This window comes from Rhinolophus hipposideros (assembly GCF_964194185.1).
Source record: "Rhinolophus hipposideros genome assembly, chromosome: 21".
Lineage (NCBI taxonomy): Eukaryota > Metazoa > Chordata > Mammalia > Chiroptera > Rhinolophidae > Rhinolophus > Rhinolophus hipposideros.
Window position 1 is genome coordinate 48,966,865 of NC_138067.1, and position 15,938 is coordinate 48,982,802.

The 15,938-nt window shown below is 45.0% G+C and overlaps 1 protein-coding gene across 2 annotated transcripts; it reads left to right on the forward strand.

The window, feature by feature from the left end:
* The first annotated feature begins 5,308 nt into the window (after window positions 1-5,308).
* On the forward strand, window positions 5,309-15,518 carry ZNF304 (zinc finger protein 304). Of its 2 annotated transcripts, XM_081033023.1 has the most exons (3): window positions 5,309-5,724; window positions 7,875-8,001; window positions 9,718-15,518. In XM_081033023.1, the coding sequence occupies exons 1-3, from the start codon at window positions 5,692-5,694 to the stop codon at window positions 11,538-11,540; spliced, it is 1,983 nt and encodes a 660-aa protein (XP_080889149.1). In that variant the 5' UTR covers window positions 5,309-5,691; the 3' UTR covers window positions 11,541-15,518. The 2 variants fall into 2 exon arrangements, with proteins under 2 accessions (XP_080889149.1, XP_080889150.1); XM_081033024.1 differs by lacking the exon at window positions 7,875-8,001 and having other exon boundaries at window positions 5,342-5,724.
* Window positions 15,519-15,938: the final 420 nt, after the last annotated feature.

The following is a 15,938-nucleotide window of genomic DNA, read 5'->3' on the forward strand; positions in this document are numbered from 1 at the left end:
AACCTTGTTGTTAAGAGCATGCATATAACCAACTGAGCCATCTGGCTGCCCACCGGCAGCTCAGCTCAAGTTGTTGTCTTCAAGGTAGTTATGAAGGGCACAGCTCACTGGCCCATGGGGAAATTGAACCGGCAGCTTTGTTAAGAGCATGTGCTCTGACCAACTGAGCTAACCAGCCACCTGCTGGTGTGGTTTTGATTTGCATTTCCATGATGATTAGTGATGCTGAGCACCTTTTCGTGTACGTGTTGGCTGTTTGGGTATCTTCTTTGGAAAATTGTCTATTTAGTTCTTTTGCCCATTTTTTTTAATCGACTGGGTTTTTGTTGTTGTTGTTGTTATTGAGTTGTTGTGTAGGAGAACCTAAATAAATAGGTCACCTTTTATTAATTATTTTACAGTGAAGAAGGTTTTAAGTTTCATGTAGTCCCACTTGCTGATTTTTTGTTGTTGTTTGTGCTTTTGGTGTCATATCCAAAAAATCATTGTCAAGGAGCTTCTTCCCAGTGTTTTCTTTCAGAAGTTTTATGGTATCAGGGCTTATGTTTAAGGCTTTGATTCACATCAAGTTAATTTTTGTGAATGGTGTAACATAGGCGTTCAATTTCATTTTTCTGCATGTGTTTATTCTATTTTCCCAACACCATTTATTGAAGAGACTTTCCCTATTGCATGTTCTTGGCTCCCTTATCAAATATTACTTGAGCATTTATGTGGATTTTAATTCTAGACTCTCTGTTGTGTTTGATTGGTGTATCTATTATTTTTTTATGCCAGTACCATACTGTTTTAATTACTATAGCTTTGCAGGATAGTTTGAAATCAGTAAGTGTGATACCTCTGGTTTTGTTCTTTCTCATGATTGTTGTGGCTATTTGGGATCTTTTGTGGTTCCATACAAATTTTAGGATTGTTTTTCTATTCCCGTGAAAAATGCCATTGGAATTGTGATAGGGATTGCATTGAATCTATGGATAGCTTTGAGCAGCATGGACATTTTAACAATATTAACTCTTCTAATCCATGAACACAGGATGTCCTTCCATTTGTTTGTGTATTCTTTGATTTCTTTCAACAGTCTTGTAGTTTTCAGTGTACAGGTATTTCACGTCCTTGGTTAAATTTATTCCTAGGTATTTTATTGGTTTTGGTGCTGTTTGAATGGGATAGTTTTCTTTATTTTGCAGATGGTTCATGGCTAGTGTATAGAAATGCAACTGATTTGTGTGTATTGATTTTTATATCCTGCAACTTTACTGAATTCATTGATTAGATCCAATAGTATTTTAGTTAAGTCTCTGGGATTTTCAATATATAAGATCATATCATTTGGAAATGATGACAATTTTACTTTCCGACTTGGATGCCTTTTATTTCTTTGTCTCACTTGATTTCTATAGCTAGGACTTCCAATACTATGTTGAATAAGAGTGGTGAGAGAGGGCTTCAATTAAAACAACAAAAAAGCAATACATATGAAGCTAATACAATATTGTATGTCAACTGTATTTTTAAAAAATAATTTAAAAAGATACTGTTAAGAGAAACAAATGAACAAAAAAAAAAAACAAGCCCTTTTTTCATGTCAGTTTAAACATTCAACACAATCATTTTTCCATCGTGATCTGTGTTTTTTTAATTTATTTTCTCTGAGACATGAAGGTGATCATGAAGCTGTGCAGTCTTCCCAGCGAGTCCTGATTCCTTCCTCTGGCTGATTTTTCACTTTTTAAAATCTCTTTAGGGTCTTTTCTAAGTCCATCTCAATAATTTTCTAGGCGTTGAATTAGTAAAACACACATTCAAGTTAAATGAGTAAAACACACATTCAAGTTAAATTCATGCTAAACTTCAAAAAAACAAATGAATATGCAATATCAGTATTTAATCTTATGAGAATGTGTCAAGTGTTGCCATAAAGAAAAGTGATTGGAACTACCAGAGAGCTGAAGACATGCAGGTACGTGTGGGTTTCACTTTGTTGGTGCTCTCATCAGGCGGTTCATTTTGGAATATCTCCTTTGGGATTCTATGAGGCTAAATGTTGAGCTATATGACATGATCATTATTACCACATGTTAAAAAATATAGCACATTGTTTAATATAAAAATAATCACACCCTCACTGTGAACCTTCCTCAGTGCCTCATCAATGAGCTCAGGCATAGTTTTGAATCACCGTTGTGGATGAAGCCATTCTGTGGTGCTTTTACCATGTTTCATTATGCACTCATTTCTCAATGAGTCAGTATTCAAAATAATTAGAATTTTTTAATGACAACCTGTATAGTTTTCTGTTATTTGTGAGAGTTGTCTCTCAATGGCCCCTCTATCCTCTCTTGAGAAACGTATCTGTGCAGTGGCTGTGGCTGTACCTGTAGCTGAGCTCCTGGGTCCATAAAAATCAAAGAAACCCTCTCCTGCAGAAGATGTTTCTTTCCACACCTGGGAGCTCTTCAGTATAACAGCAGACTCAGAGACTTGGTCCTACATTTGTCCCAAAGCAGTTATGACATGCCCCATAGAGGATGAAGGACTCAGGTTTGTTCCCTCATCTCCCATTTCTCATTATCTGGTCTTCCATGTTCAGTCAGAGGGGCCAACTATGACCTTGCCACTGTTGGGGCAAGTGATGTGACCCTGTCCTTCATTCACATGGCACACAGTGAGGAGCTGAGATACCCAGGGTGACTGAGATGTGGGCCCTGCCCTTGAGCTCGTCTCATGTGGAGAACATTAAATGAAGCCCATGCAGTCAAGTTACTGTTGCTTTGTCAGAAATGTGTCTGGGGACCCCAGAAGTACAGAGAAAGAAGGATGGAAATGGGGGAATGTGAGGGCAGGTGTAGAAGGGGCAGAGTGAATTAGGAACTAAGAGCTTGGATTTGGGATTCCAGCCTGTCTGCACTATACCCATCCCTAGCCACGTCACCTTGGAGTTCAGTGCTTTTGTGTGTAAAATGGGAAGATGGGCATTGAACGAAAGCTCAGGAAGCAGGGCAGACAAGTGTTTGATACAAAGACTCCTGAAGGATATGTGATCCTGTGTCAATAATCATTATCGATTGCTGTGCACAGACTTGAATTTCAAGGCCTGATACGCAAGACACACCACCACAAACCGGGATGAAGGGGTTAAAGAGTTTTATTACAAAGCGAAAGTAAGTAAAACAAGACAGAGATTAGGGGAATATATCATCATACCACTAACAAGCAAGGAGGCAATTCATCATACCACCAGGGTCCAGTCAATTAGAGTCGCAGAAACAGTACCGGTCGTTCGTCAGCACGGGCAAAACATCATGTGCAGAAACAGCACCAGCCCTTCATCAGTGTGGGTGAAATCCCAGTCAATTAGTCGCAGAAGCAGTAATGGCCTTTCATCAGTACAGGCGAAATATCTTGCAGTAGCAGAGGCGGCCGGGGGAACAACCGTGCCTGCCTCGGCTTTCTGGGGTTTTGAGGACTTCACTAACAACAGCGGCAAGGAGCCAATAAGCATACGTATCAGCAACACAAGGAACTGGTCTCGGATCTGGCTAGGAGCCGGGGCCAGCCCTTGGTACGAGATTAGATGTATCAGAGCTCGGCCCAGCTGCGCTAAGGGGAAGGCCAGGCTCCTCAACCTGTTGTTTTCTTGGTCCTTGGGAGGGTAGCCAGTCCTTCCAAGGCCAAGCACGTATCCCAGCCACTGTGAGAGTTTACATCCCCAAATGTTCCCAGGCAGAGCTTCATATATGCTATTCCTTACAGATCCCCAGGCAGAGTCAGAGTTGTAGAACATCTCCAACAAAGGTAACAGAGACTGACAATATCATGGTCTGTTGCACATGCCAGATGAAGGCCACCATGGCTGTAGTGAGCAGTGAGATTGACTGGGGCAGGGATAGATGAGGAATTGTGTTTTGTACTCAGTGAATTTGAAATGTTCATCAGACATCCAAGAGGAAACTATCTAGTTGGACATGTAAGTCTAGAATTTAGGGGAGTGTCTGGTACCACACTGGTACCACATACCTCAGTCTGCAGGTATGTGGTACCAGTGCCCTCAAGCACCAGCAACATACCTGAGACCAGTAGAACAGTAAGGTTGGTACATTGTGATGTGGGATACAACACAGTTGGAAGTGCAGGGTGCTCAGTAAGAGAATGATAGGACATTTTCTAGGCTCAGCTTGTGTTCAGTTATTTGGAGGAGAGTTTAAGGAAATATAGCTTTGGTCTGAAGTTGATGCTGTTGAGATGTGGGGTTGATTCTATGATCAGATATCCTGAAATTTGCTACCTACAAGGCAGGGGAAGGAAGCTGCAGTAAAGCAGCAGGTGATAGAAGATGTAGCTGTCACTTATGTTACCCAGGAGAAGGGGGCTATGTGGTCATTTCTGTTTGCACAGGGTTCTTGTTTTTGTCTGTGCTCAGACACAATGATAGGGTAATTTTGTCTTCGTCTCACTCAATCCTGGTCACTGAGTGGCCTTGACTGAGGTTGGTGTTCTGTGAACTTGTTTATATTCAACAAGAGATTCCCTGGGTTTAGAGGTGATTGCCAGATCAGCTACTAAAAACACTATGGCCTGACCTCCTGGATCGCCCTGAGCTCTTTCCCCCTTTCAAACACAAGCCCTACTGTGGCATATAATTTAAACCTGATAACAATAGAAGTTAGCCCTACACCTGGACTTCTAGGCAGAAAGAACATCCTGAGCAAAGGTGCGTGTGTGGGAGTGATCCTGGGCATTCGAGAAAGTGAAAGTCCAGTATGGGGAGATTTGAAGCCAGGGCCTGGGGACTGTGGTGGCCCACCTGAGAGGCTGGTCACAGAGGCCTCCTGGAGGAGGTGCATTCTGAGTTCACAAATGATGCTGATACTGCCAAATCAAGGACCCAAATTTGGGAGTCAGCGAATTCGAGAAATATTTAATGTTAACACTACACAAATACCCCACGAGTGAGGTATATTCATTGTTCAATTTAAATCTCAGGCCCCAAAGCTGAGAGACGTGAAGCAGCTCTCCCGGGATTAAAGTATGGATGACCTGCTGGAGACCCCTGAGGACGTGGCATTGTCCCAGGTGACCACGAAAATCTGGGTGCGTCCCCTTTAAGATGCCCATTAGCGTTCCAGGACGTTATTTCCCCAACTTTCCTTACTACTGGCCTTCGCGCTGTTGTCATGGACAGCCGGAAAAGTACACACGGTTGGAGTGGATGCAGTGCATAAACTGCATTACCCAGAAGTCTCTGCCCGACGCCTCAACGTTGCGTCAATGGCAGCCCGGAAAATGGGCGTTTCCTGCTTCCGGTACCGTCGTCCTGACGTCTTTATCTTGTGCCGGGGTTGTCAGGCAGTCCACCCTGGGTGTAGAGGCTCCAAAACCTGGGCGGGGTCCGCTTCCCGCGCGGCCCTTCGGGATCCAGCCGGGAAGGACGTCCCTCCACGCCTTTGTTACGCCCCTTGATCCCCGTCCGGGGACGGGTGGCACTGCGCCGAGGTGTCCGCCCGGGCTGCGCTCTTTTCGAGGCCTTCGCGCCCGCGCCCTGTCCTCGTCCGCACCCAGAGGCGTCACCCTGAGACCTGTGCGCGTTTTTAACCGGGGGACGGACGCACCGTGCGACGGTCAGCCCAAGGTCACCCGGTCCTGTGGAAGTGTGGGGTTTCGGCTGAGTCTCAGGTCTGCTCTCGGGACCCCATGGCGGCCGCGGCGCTGATGGACCGGGCTCTGGTGAGTGGAGGGTCCCATAAGCCCTCACTGACACGGATCTAGTGGGTGGTGTGTTCTAGGGCCATCATCACTTCGCCCTCACCGCGCCCTCAAGTATAAAGGCCATGGAGGGCGGACACTCCGGTGGATATGTTGCGAGGTGCTCATTCCCAGTGTCGATGGGATGAGGTGTGCAAGGGTTTCCAAGGCACGGGAGCCAGCTGGTACAAGTACTTGGAGGTGCGAATGAGTCAGGAGTGTTTCGGGAACCGCGGGTCTCTGTTATGTCTGGTGAGAACAGGGAGCCAGGAGGTCAGAAGTCAGTCCTGGAGTGGCAGCCGGAAGAGCTGGGCCTGTGTTCTGATGGTGGTGGGAATGGGAGGTTTGGAACAGAGGAGGGAGGTGATCTGACTTAAGCGTTAACAGGCTCCCTGTGGCTGCAGAGTGGAAAAATTGGGGGGCGGGGGTGGGGGTTAGGGGGTGGGCAGGGAGACTAAGATGGAGTCTACTCCAGTAGTCTAAGTAGGTATGGTGGTGGGTGGACCAGAGTGGTGGCAGTAGATGTTAGAGAAGTTTATGGGTTTGTGTGTGTGTGTGTGTGTGTGTGTGTGTGTGTAGTTTGTTTCAGCTTTACTGAGGGAAAATTGACTTATTAAAAAATATATGGAATACTTCACGAACTTGCATGTCATCCTTTTGCAGGGGCCATGCTAATCTTCTCTGTATCATTCCAATTTTAGTGTATGTGCTGCCAAAGTGAGCACTTGTAAAAGTTTTTAAAGTAGGGTTTTAAAGTAGGGCCAACCAGATTTTTCTGATGAGACATTATTGCTTAATTTGGGACTCTTCACTTGTGCTTCTGTCTGCACTTGAGTCTGGGGGGTTTGGCGGGGTCATTTTTAGCCCAGCATCCTGAATCTAGTCCAGAAGTTACATAGAGAGGTTCCCACTTGGACAGCCAATAGGATGAGGACTGAAAGGGTGTATTAGTCCCAGGAATAGCATGTGCAAATACTTGGAGGTAAGATTGAGCTGGGGATCCTCAAGGAACCTCATGTCTAAATTATGTTTATTGGTAACAGGGCTAGGAGTCAGGCAGGAATGGCAGGCTGAGGAGATGGGCCTCTTCTGAGGATGGTGAATGACATGGAAGATTTGGAGCAGAAGAGAGATAGTTTGACCCAGATCTTAATAGACTCCATCTGCCTGCTGTCTGGTTGTGAACAGCATGGGTGTGAGGGAGAGCTACGAATGTTGACGGTGGCTAGCCAGAGGGGTGGCTGGGGAAGTGAGAGAATTTGGTGAATTTAGGATCTTATAAGTAAAGTGACGGGGTTTTCCGATGTGAAGGGTAAACAACAGAAAACGAAGAGTCATGGGTGACCCCAGGATGGTTTTTTCACTTTAGTTGGAAGGACAATAAGACATGCCAGCAACTGAGATAGAGAAGTTGGTGGCAGGAGTAATTTTTCAGTGGTTACATCGAGACATAGGCTTTCGACATGTTTAGTTTAAGAAATCCCAAAGACCCCCTTAATTGAGGCATCGTGCTGGACATAGGATTTTAAGTTCTGGTTGGAGAAGTTTAGAGGTGGCAGCCAGTGTGTGGAGTGGGGTCGAGCTGTGGGTTAAATTTAGGAGGGATTATCTTCAGATGTTAGTAGTGCTGTTAATAACAAGAAAGTCAAAACTTGCGACTAAGGACTCGGTCTCTTGCTTAAGCACCTGGGTGGCAGTGGTACCTGCCACAAAGAGGCATTTCCTGGACACCATGTGCAGAGTGGCATTGGGGTGGGGTGCACTGGAGGTGCATATAATGTGGTCAGTGGTAGTGGGGGTCCCACATGTGACAAAGGTGTTGTTCAAAGGGTGATGGACATGTTGGGAGGAGTGTGAACTGACAGCCTTAGTTCTTGGAGGCATGGTCTGGATGGCACCAGGGGAACTGACTGGCAGCAAGGTGTTCTGGGCCCTTCCCGCCAGACCCATAACTTACAGAGTATCTGTCTGCCCACCTGCCTGGTTCTGTTTGGGGCTGGACACAGTGATCAGAGGCCTGGTATCTCCTCTGAGTTGGGAGGCTGGGAGGAGAGGGACCAGGGGTTGGGTATGTGAGCAGATAGGCTGGGGGGTTCTGTTGCCTGTGGGCTCAACTGTCCCCATCATGGCAGGGCTGTGTGACCTTCGAGGACGTGTTCGTGTACTTCTCTCGGGAGGAGTGGGAGCTCCTTGAGGAGGCTCAGAGAAGCCTGTATCGTGATGTGATGCTGGAGAACTTTGCCCTTGTGGCCTCACTGGGTAAGTCCCTGTTTTAGTTGACAAATTTCCTCAAATTTAGTGGCTTAAAACAATAAAAATTCATTGTCTCACATTTGATGCATCAGGAATCTGGTCACAGTTTACCTGGGTGCTTTTGCTCAGGGTCTCCTGTGAGGTTTCAGTCAAGCTGTCAGCTAGAGCCATGTTCTCATTTGAAAGCCAGTTTCAGGAAGAGTCCACTTAGAAACTCACTCGTGTGGCTGTTAGCAGGATATAGTTTCTTTTGGTTTGTTGAACTGTGAGCATTAGTTCCTTGCTGGCTATTAGCCAAAGCCCTCTCTCAGTTCTTTGTCATGGTGGCCTTTCTGTAGTGGACCTCGTAGCATGGAAGATGCCTTCCCTCTGAGCAAAAGAGCAGGACAGAATACCCAGGATGGAAGCTGGTCTTTTTCTCATCTGACCTTGAAAGTAACATCCCAATATGTTCGCCATATTCTGTTTCTTAGAAATGGGTTAATCAGTGTAGTCTATAATCTAGGCTGATATAAGGGCATGAATACCAGGTAGTAGGCATTCCTCAGGCTGTTTTCGAGGCTACCTTCCACAGACCCTCACACCCACTCCAGTGTCCTTATGGGTTGGTTACTCCCCTGTTTCCTAGGAGCAGCTCTTTGTGTCCAGCCAGATCAGTGAGTCTTCTCTCCCCTTTCTTTGGTTATGGGTGCCAGGCTATGTGCAGCGTCCCCTCCCTCGATGAGCAATCCTAACACCTGCTGCTCAGAGCCATGAACGAACAGGTTAGAGGCTCAGGGCCTTTTCATTCAGCTCACAGATTCTGCATGGCGTGGGCACTACCCATTCAGGTGAATGTCCAGCTCCATGGTACCTCTGTGTCCCAGGTTCTGCTGTCATTCTCTAGCTGACATTTTCTAACATTTTGTTTTCTTCTCTGAGGGGATAGTTACCTGGGCCACTCATCCATCCCCATGTTTTCTTCACCATTTCCATCTGCCATATCCCATGTAGTTGTCCAGTTGGAGAGGGTCAGAAAGCCCTGGGTGCCTGATGGGGCAGACCTGACTGCTGCCACGGTGAGAGAGGCCCCGAGAGGTCCTAGCCCAGTAGAACAGGAGCTGGAGACAGTGTCATGCATTCAGATTGTACCTTCAAGCTGCTCTGCATGCACCAATGTTTTCTTGTCAAGGCAAATAGCTAGACCTCATTTCTCCCTTTCCTTCCCCACTCTTGGCACTTTGTCCAATTTTCATTGATCTTGTGGCTTCTGTCCCTTGGCTGTTTCCCCACTACTCTGGCCTTTGTGTCTCATTCATTCTCCCTGCTCCCTCTAATGTGTCATGAGCTGTGCACACATCCTTGAATCATCATGAAGAACCAGCTACCTCCCTGCAGTCAGATTTCCCTTGACCTGGACTGAGCGTTCTGCACATAGCTCACTTGCCACCAGCAGCTGAGGCCCTGCTGAAACTCTTTTGGAGAAGAGTGAGTTGGAGACCTCACCTCTACTTCCTATGCTGTACACCATCATTGTGTCTTTAACTATCATTGGAGTCCCTCTGTTCTATGGCATTCAGAGGGCCAGGACTGACAGTGGCCCTTTTTCACCCCCATCCTGGCTCCCTCGTCTTGCCCACAAGCCAGTAGGCTCATTCCTTGGTGTGTCACACACATATGTGATGGGGCTGCTGCTTCCCACCAAAGTCAACCTGCACTTCACCATCATTTCTTTGCTTTCAGATTGCTGGCGTGGAGCAGCCCAGGAGGACTCCCCTTCTGAGCAGAGCATTTCCGTAGGAGTGGCACAAGTTAGGACTCCTGAATCAGGTCCATTTATTCAGAAAGCACACCCATGTGAGATGTGTGAGCCACTCCTGAAAGACGTTTTGCACCTGGCTGAACACCAGGGTTTACACCCTGTGCAGAGACTGGACACATGTGACCCATGTGGGAGAGGATTGTTGTTTGGTGCAAACTTTGACCAGCACCAGAAGCGACATAGTGGAGAGAATCCCTTCAATGGTGATGAAGGTGGGGCCTCATTTGTGAAGAGCTGTGCAGTCCACATGTTAGGGAGGCCCTGTAGTTGCAGGGAGGAAGGGATGGACTTGCTGGACAGTTCTGGCCTCTTCCAGCACCAGCCCACTCTCTGCGGGATGAGTCCATGCAAAAGGACAGAGTTCACAGAGTCCTTCCTACACAGCTCCAGCCTCCGGCGACACCAGGAGGATCATGATGGACAGATGCTCTTCAATTGCAGTGACCATGGGAAAGCCTTCCTGAACACCTTCACTCTTCTTGACAAACAGATAACTCATACTAAAGTGAGACCCTTTAGATGCCTACCATGTGGAAATATGTCCAAGGAGAAATCAGCTGTCATACATCACCGAAAAATTCACAATGGAGAAACTCCACATGTATGTAAGGAGTGTGGAAAGGCCTTCATTCACCTGTCCCACCTGAAAATGCACCAGAAATTTCACACTGGGAAAAGACATTATACATGCAGTGAATGTGGCAAGGCCTTCAGCCGCAAAGACACACTTGTGCAACACCAGAGAGTCCACACGGGAGAGAGGTCTTATGACTGCAGTGAGTGTGGGAAAGCCTACAGTAGAAGCTCCCACCTTGTCCAGCACCAGAGAATCCACACTGGAGAGAGGCCTTACAAGTGCGGTGAGTGTGGGAAGGCCTTCAGCCGTAAAGACACACTTGTGCAGCACCAGAGGTTTCACACTGGAGAGCGGCCATACGAGTGCAGCGAGTGTGGGAAATTCTTTAGCCAAAGCTCTCACCTGATTGAACACTGGAGGATTCACACTGGGGCAAGGCCTTACGAATGCATTGAATGTGGGAAATTCTTTAGCCATAACTCCAGCCTAATTAAACATCGGAGAGTCCACACAGGAGCAAGGTCTTATGTGTGCAGCAAGTGTGGGAAGGCTTTCAGCTGTAAAGACACACTTGTTCAGCACCAGATAATTCACACAGGAGCAAGGCCTTATGAATGCAGCAAGTGTGGGAAAGCTTTCAGCCGCAAGGACACACTTGTGCAGCACCAGAAAATCCACACAGGAGAGAGGCCTTATGAGTGTAGTGAGTGTGGAAAATTCTTTAGCCATAGCTCCAACCTTATTGTGCACCAGAGAATCCACACTGGAGCGAAGCCTTATGAGTGCAGTGAGTGTGGGAAATGCTTCACCCACAACTCCAGCCTCATTCTACACCAGAGAGTTCACACCGGAGCAAGGCCTTACATGTGCAGTGAGTGTGGAAAAGCCTACATTAGTAGCTCCCACCTTGTTCAACACAAGAAAGTTCACACTGGAGCAAGACCTTATGAGTGCAGTGAATGTGGGAAATTCTTTAGCCGCAACTCCAGCCTCATTCTACACCAGAGGGTACACACTGGAGAAAAGCCTTATGCGTGCAGCAAATGTGGAAAAGCTTATAGCAGGAGCTCCCATCTTGTTCGGCACCAGAAAGTTCACACTGGAGAAAGACCTAAGGAATGTAACAGTTTTGGTGGCCCTTTAGCTGCATCTCTTAAACTTGTTTAGTACCAGAAAGTTCACATTAAAGAAAGGCTGTGTGAATGCAGAAAACCTGCTGTGTCCTTGTTCAACCTCATAGGATTCACACTCAAGGAAAACTGTGAGTACCTTTTGTGAGGGAGGCATCAGCCAGCAGGTTAACCTTGTACATTCATGTATCTATCCTGGGGACATTCCCAATAAGTACCACGTAGGTGGGAAGCTTTCAGGAGGTATGTTGCACTTTGTAAAACTGTTCAGGGACCTTGACAGAGTTACATCAATGCCAGTGCCTTGGCAGAAGCCATCTCATTGCTGCCAGTTGTCAGGGTCCCACAGTGTGTGTCAGTCACTCCAGTATGCTCAGGGAAGGCGACGCTCGTGCACGCTCTCTCTCTCATTCCCTGGAGGGAATCAATGAGTGTTCTGAGCTCACTGAAGGTCTCATTTTCTACCCCCATGACTGCCAAAAGGATCTGAGCTGGAGTGTGTTGGGGATTTCCAAACAAGATTTTCCTTCTTCATGGACAATGTTGATTATAAACATGAAAGCCATGACTTACTTGTCCTGCTTCCATATCACCCAACTTTGGAACTGCCTGCCCCATGCTGCTCTGGTTTGTGCAGTGAGAAAGGCCTGTGGTGGCAGTCTTTACTTTGGGGAGTGGACTGTTCACTGTGTAGAATGGATTGAAAATAAATTGGGTCCTGCCAACATGAAGGGAATAACACCTTTTGTTGGCACCAACTTTATGTGCCTCAGAAGGGACAGCAGGATGGCAGAAAAGTCTAGTTTGGCCTCGTTTACATTGCTGCCCAAAGCTTTCTAGAAAAGACTGAAGAGCTCTGTGTGCCTAACCCTGGGGCCTGGAAGTCAGGATTTCCTGTGAGCCGAGTTCATTCTGAGAAGGGCATAGCTGGTGTCAAAATCTCCAGTGCTTCTGGAAGCAACATAAATTGGGTTCCTTGAAACTCAGGAATGTCCCCTATTCCACAGCACTTTTAAGGAATTTCTATCTCCTGGACCTATACAGGATCCTGTCCCTGATGTCCAGAATCCCATACTCTGGTGTCATTGATTGGAAAGACTACAGGACTGGGTGGGAATCATAATTTGTCCAGAAACACTGAGATAATATAGTGGGGATGACTGGCCAATGAGAGGAGATGTATCTTCTAGAGGAGGCATCCGTAAATGTCCGTGTGATTTTGGCTGAGTGGAAGGAGTACAGAAATTCTTAGGACCTTCCGACGTCTGTATCTCCTGTGGCCAAGGCCCCCATCAGAGTAAGTAAGGTTGATTCCTCTACCTCCCTGGGCTGCTGACATTATGTCCATCGCCACACAGGCAGGAACCACCGCACTGACAAAAGAAAGATCCAGGATATGACTTCTCTGACCCAGCCAGCATTCCTCATGTAGGAGGTGGAGATGGACTTCATCGCTCTCCAGTTTTTGCTGACTTTGAGGCAGGGCTCACCCTCCTAAATTGTGGGGAGAGGGATATGGTAGAACCAAAATAATTGGCAGGAGTCGTGTTCCAAGGGGGATGATAAATACGACTTTTGGGGGGAACGTTTAGTTCTTACCAGCTTTATTGAGGTATGATTGACATGAAATAAACTGCACGTATGTAAAGTGTAAAATGTGTTATATTTCAGCATGTGTATGTATCTGAGAAACCGTCACCACAAGCAAGGTAATGAATGTGACCGACACAACCAAAAGATTCCTTGTGTTCCTTGTGTCCCTTTATAATCCTTTCCTCAGTTCTTTCTAGACCCCTTTCCCACAGTTCACAAGCAACAGCAAGCATTTTCTAGAATTTTCTGTAAACGGAATCATATGGTATATACTTTCCGGGGAGTGGGGACTCTGGCCTTTTTCACTAACCATGATTATTTTGAGATTAATCCACCTTGTTGCATGCATCGATGTTTATTTATGTGTATTTCTGAGTATTATTCCATTGTATGACTATTCCACAATTTTTTTTTTTTTCATCCATTTAGCCGTTAGTGAATATTTGGGTTTCTAGTTTTTGGCTATTGCAAATAAAGCTGTTGTGAAGATTCGTGTGCAAGTTATCACTGAATGTACAATGGTTTATGCATTCACCTACTGAAGGACATCTTGGTTGCTTCCAAGTTTTGGCAATTATGAATAAACCCACAATATACATTTGTTTGTAGGTTTCATGTGGGCGTAAGTTTTCAACTTGTTTGGATTCAAGCCAAACAAGTTGCTGGATCATATAGTAAATTATGTTTTGTTTAGTTTTGTTATAAACTGTCTTCCAAGTGGCTGTACCATTTTGCATTCCCACTGACAATGAATGTTTGTTCCTGTTGCTCCACATCCTTATCAGCATTTGGTTGTGTCAGTATTTTGGATTTTAGCCATTCAAATAGGTGTGTAGTGGTATGTCATTGTTGCTTTATTCGCAGTTTCCTAATGACATATGATGAGTATCTTTTCATATATTTTTTTTAAGTTTTCAATTTTTTTTATTTATTTGGGTCGTCTCTCTCTTTTTTTTTTTAAAGATTTTATTGGGGAAGGGGAACAGGACTTTATTGGGGAACAGTTTGTTCTTCCAGGACTTTTCCAAGTCAAGTTATTGTCCTTTCAATCTTAGTTGTGGAGGGTGCCTTCAAGTTGTTGTCCTTTCAGTCTTAGTTGTGGAGTGCGCAGCTCAGCTCCAGGTCCAGTTGCCATTGCTAGTTGCAGGGGGCGCAGCCCACCATCCCTTGCGGGGTGGTTGAGAGCCTGCACTCCAACCAACTGAGCCATCCGGGAGGCAGCTCATCTCAAGGTGCCGTGTTCAATCTTAGTTGCAGGGGGCGGAGCCCACCATCCCTTACGGGACTAGAGGAATGGAACCGGCAATCTTGTGGTTGAGATCCTACTGGCCCACGTGGGAATCAAACCGGCAGCCTTCGGAGTTAGGAGCACGGAGCTCTAACTGCCTGAGCCACTGGGCCGGCCCGCTTTTTGTATTTTAACAGTGTTTTTTGAAGAACCTAAGTTTTTAATGTTAATCAACTCTAAACTATGCAGTTTTTATCTCATGGATTGTGTTTTTGGTGTTGTATCTAAAGAGGCATTGCCAAATACAAGGTCACCTACATTTTCTCCTATTATTTTCTAAGTATTTTATAGTTTTGTATTTTGCATTTAGGTCTATTATCCCTTTTCAGAAAATATTTATGGAAGGTATGAGATCTATGTTTGTATCATTTTTTTAAGCATGAGGATGTCCATCAGGTCCAGCACCATTTTTTGAAAAGACTATCCTTTCTCCATTGAATTGCCTTTGTTTCTTTTTCAAAGATCAGTTGACTGTATAGTTATGGATCTTTTTTTAGACTCTGGTGCAATTTTTCCATCTATTGAGATAATCATTGTGTGGGTATGGGTTGTTACTCCGATGTTAAACTAATACATTTCCTGGGACAAATCCCACTTTGTATATGTTGCTGAATCACTTTTCTGATACTTTGTTAATGTGTTTTGCATCTGCATTGATGAAGGATAATGGCTTTGTAGATTTCTTGTGATATCTTTGACTTTGCTATCAGAGTAATTTTGACCTTACAGAATAAGTTGGGAAGTGTGTCCTTTATTTTTTGGAAGAGTTTTTGAGGGATTAATGACATTGCTTCTTTAAATATTTGCTAGAATTCCTTAGTGAAGGCACCTAAGCCTTGAATTTTTTTGTAGGAAGATTTTCAATAAAAATTTAGTATAGTTCTCTATAGATTTTCTACTTATGTTAGTTTTGATAATTGGTGTCTTTCTAGAAATGTGTCCATCTCAACTAAATTGTCTAATTTTGGGAGGATAAAGATTGTTTATAATATTTCCTTATGGTACTTACAATTTCTGTAGAGTCAGCACTGTCTTAATTCCTGATTATGCTAATGTATTGTCTACTTTTGTCAGCCTACCTAAAGTTGTGTCAATTTTATTGATCTTTTGAAAGAAAAACTTTTTGTTTCATTGATTTTTAAAAGTGTTTTTCTGTTTTCTGGTTCATTGAGTTTTGTTCTAATCTTTACTACTTCCTGTCTTATCCTTGCTTTGGGGCTAGTTTGGTCTTGTTTTCCAGGTTTCTTAACATAGAGGCTTAGGTTATTGACATCTTTCTTCTTTTGTACTAAGTTTTAAAGCTGTATATTTCCTCTACTCATTTAATTTAGCTGTGTCACATTTTTATAGGTAACATTTTTATTTTCATCTAGTTCAAAATATTTATGTTTTTAAAATTTCCCTTACAATTTCTCCTCTTACCCATAGTATATTTGGTGGTGTGTGGTTTTGCCTGGGAACCTGGGCCTATAACTGATTGGCTGTCTTTTGGGACTGGGGCCTGAACACTGATTGGCTGAATTTTGAAGTTTGGGTCTATCAATGATGTGCTAA

What these genes read in the sequence shown, in the direction of transcription:
- ZNF304 (XM_081033023.1), top strand. Translation starts at nt 5,692, where the DNA reads ATGGCGGCCGCGGCGCTGATGGACCGGGCTCTG. An exon ending in CGCTGATGGACCGGGCTCTG is followed by an intron (nt 5,725 to 7,874) that starts GTGAGTGGAGGG and finishes CCATCATGGCAG; the next exon opens with GGCTGTGTGACCTTCGAGGA. An exon ending in TGCCCTTGTGGCCTCACTGG is followed by an intron (nt 8,002 to 9,717) that starts GTAAGTCCCTGT and finishes CTTTGCTTTCAG; the next exon opens with ATTGCTGGCGTGGAGCAGCC.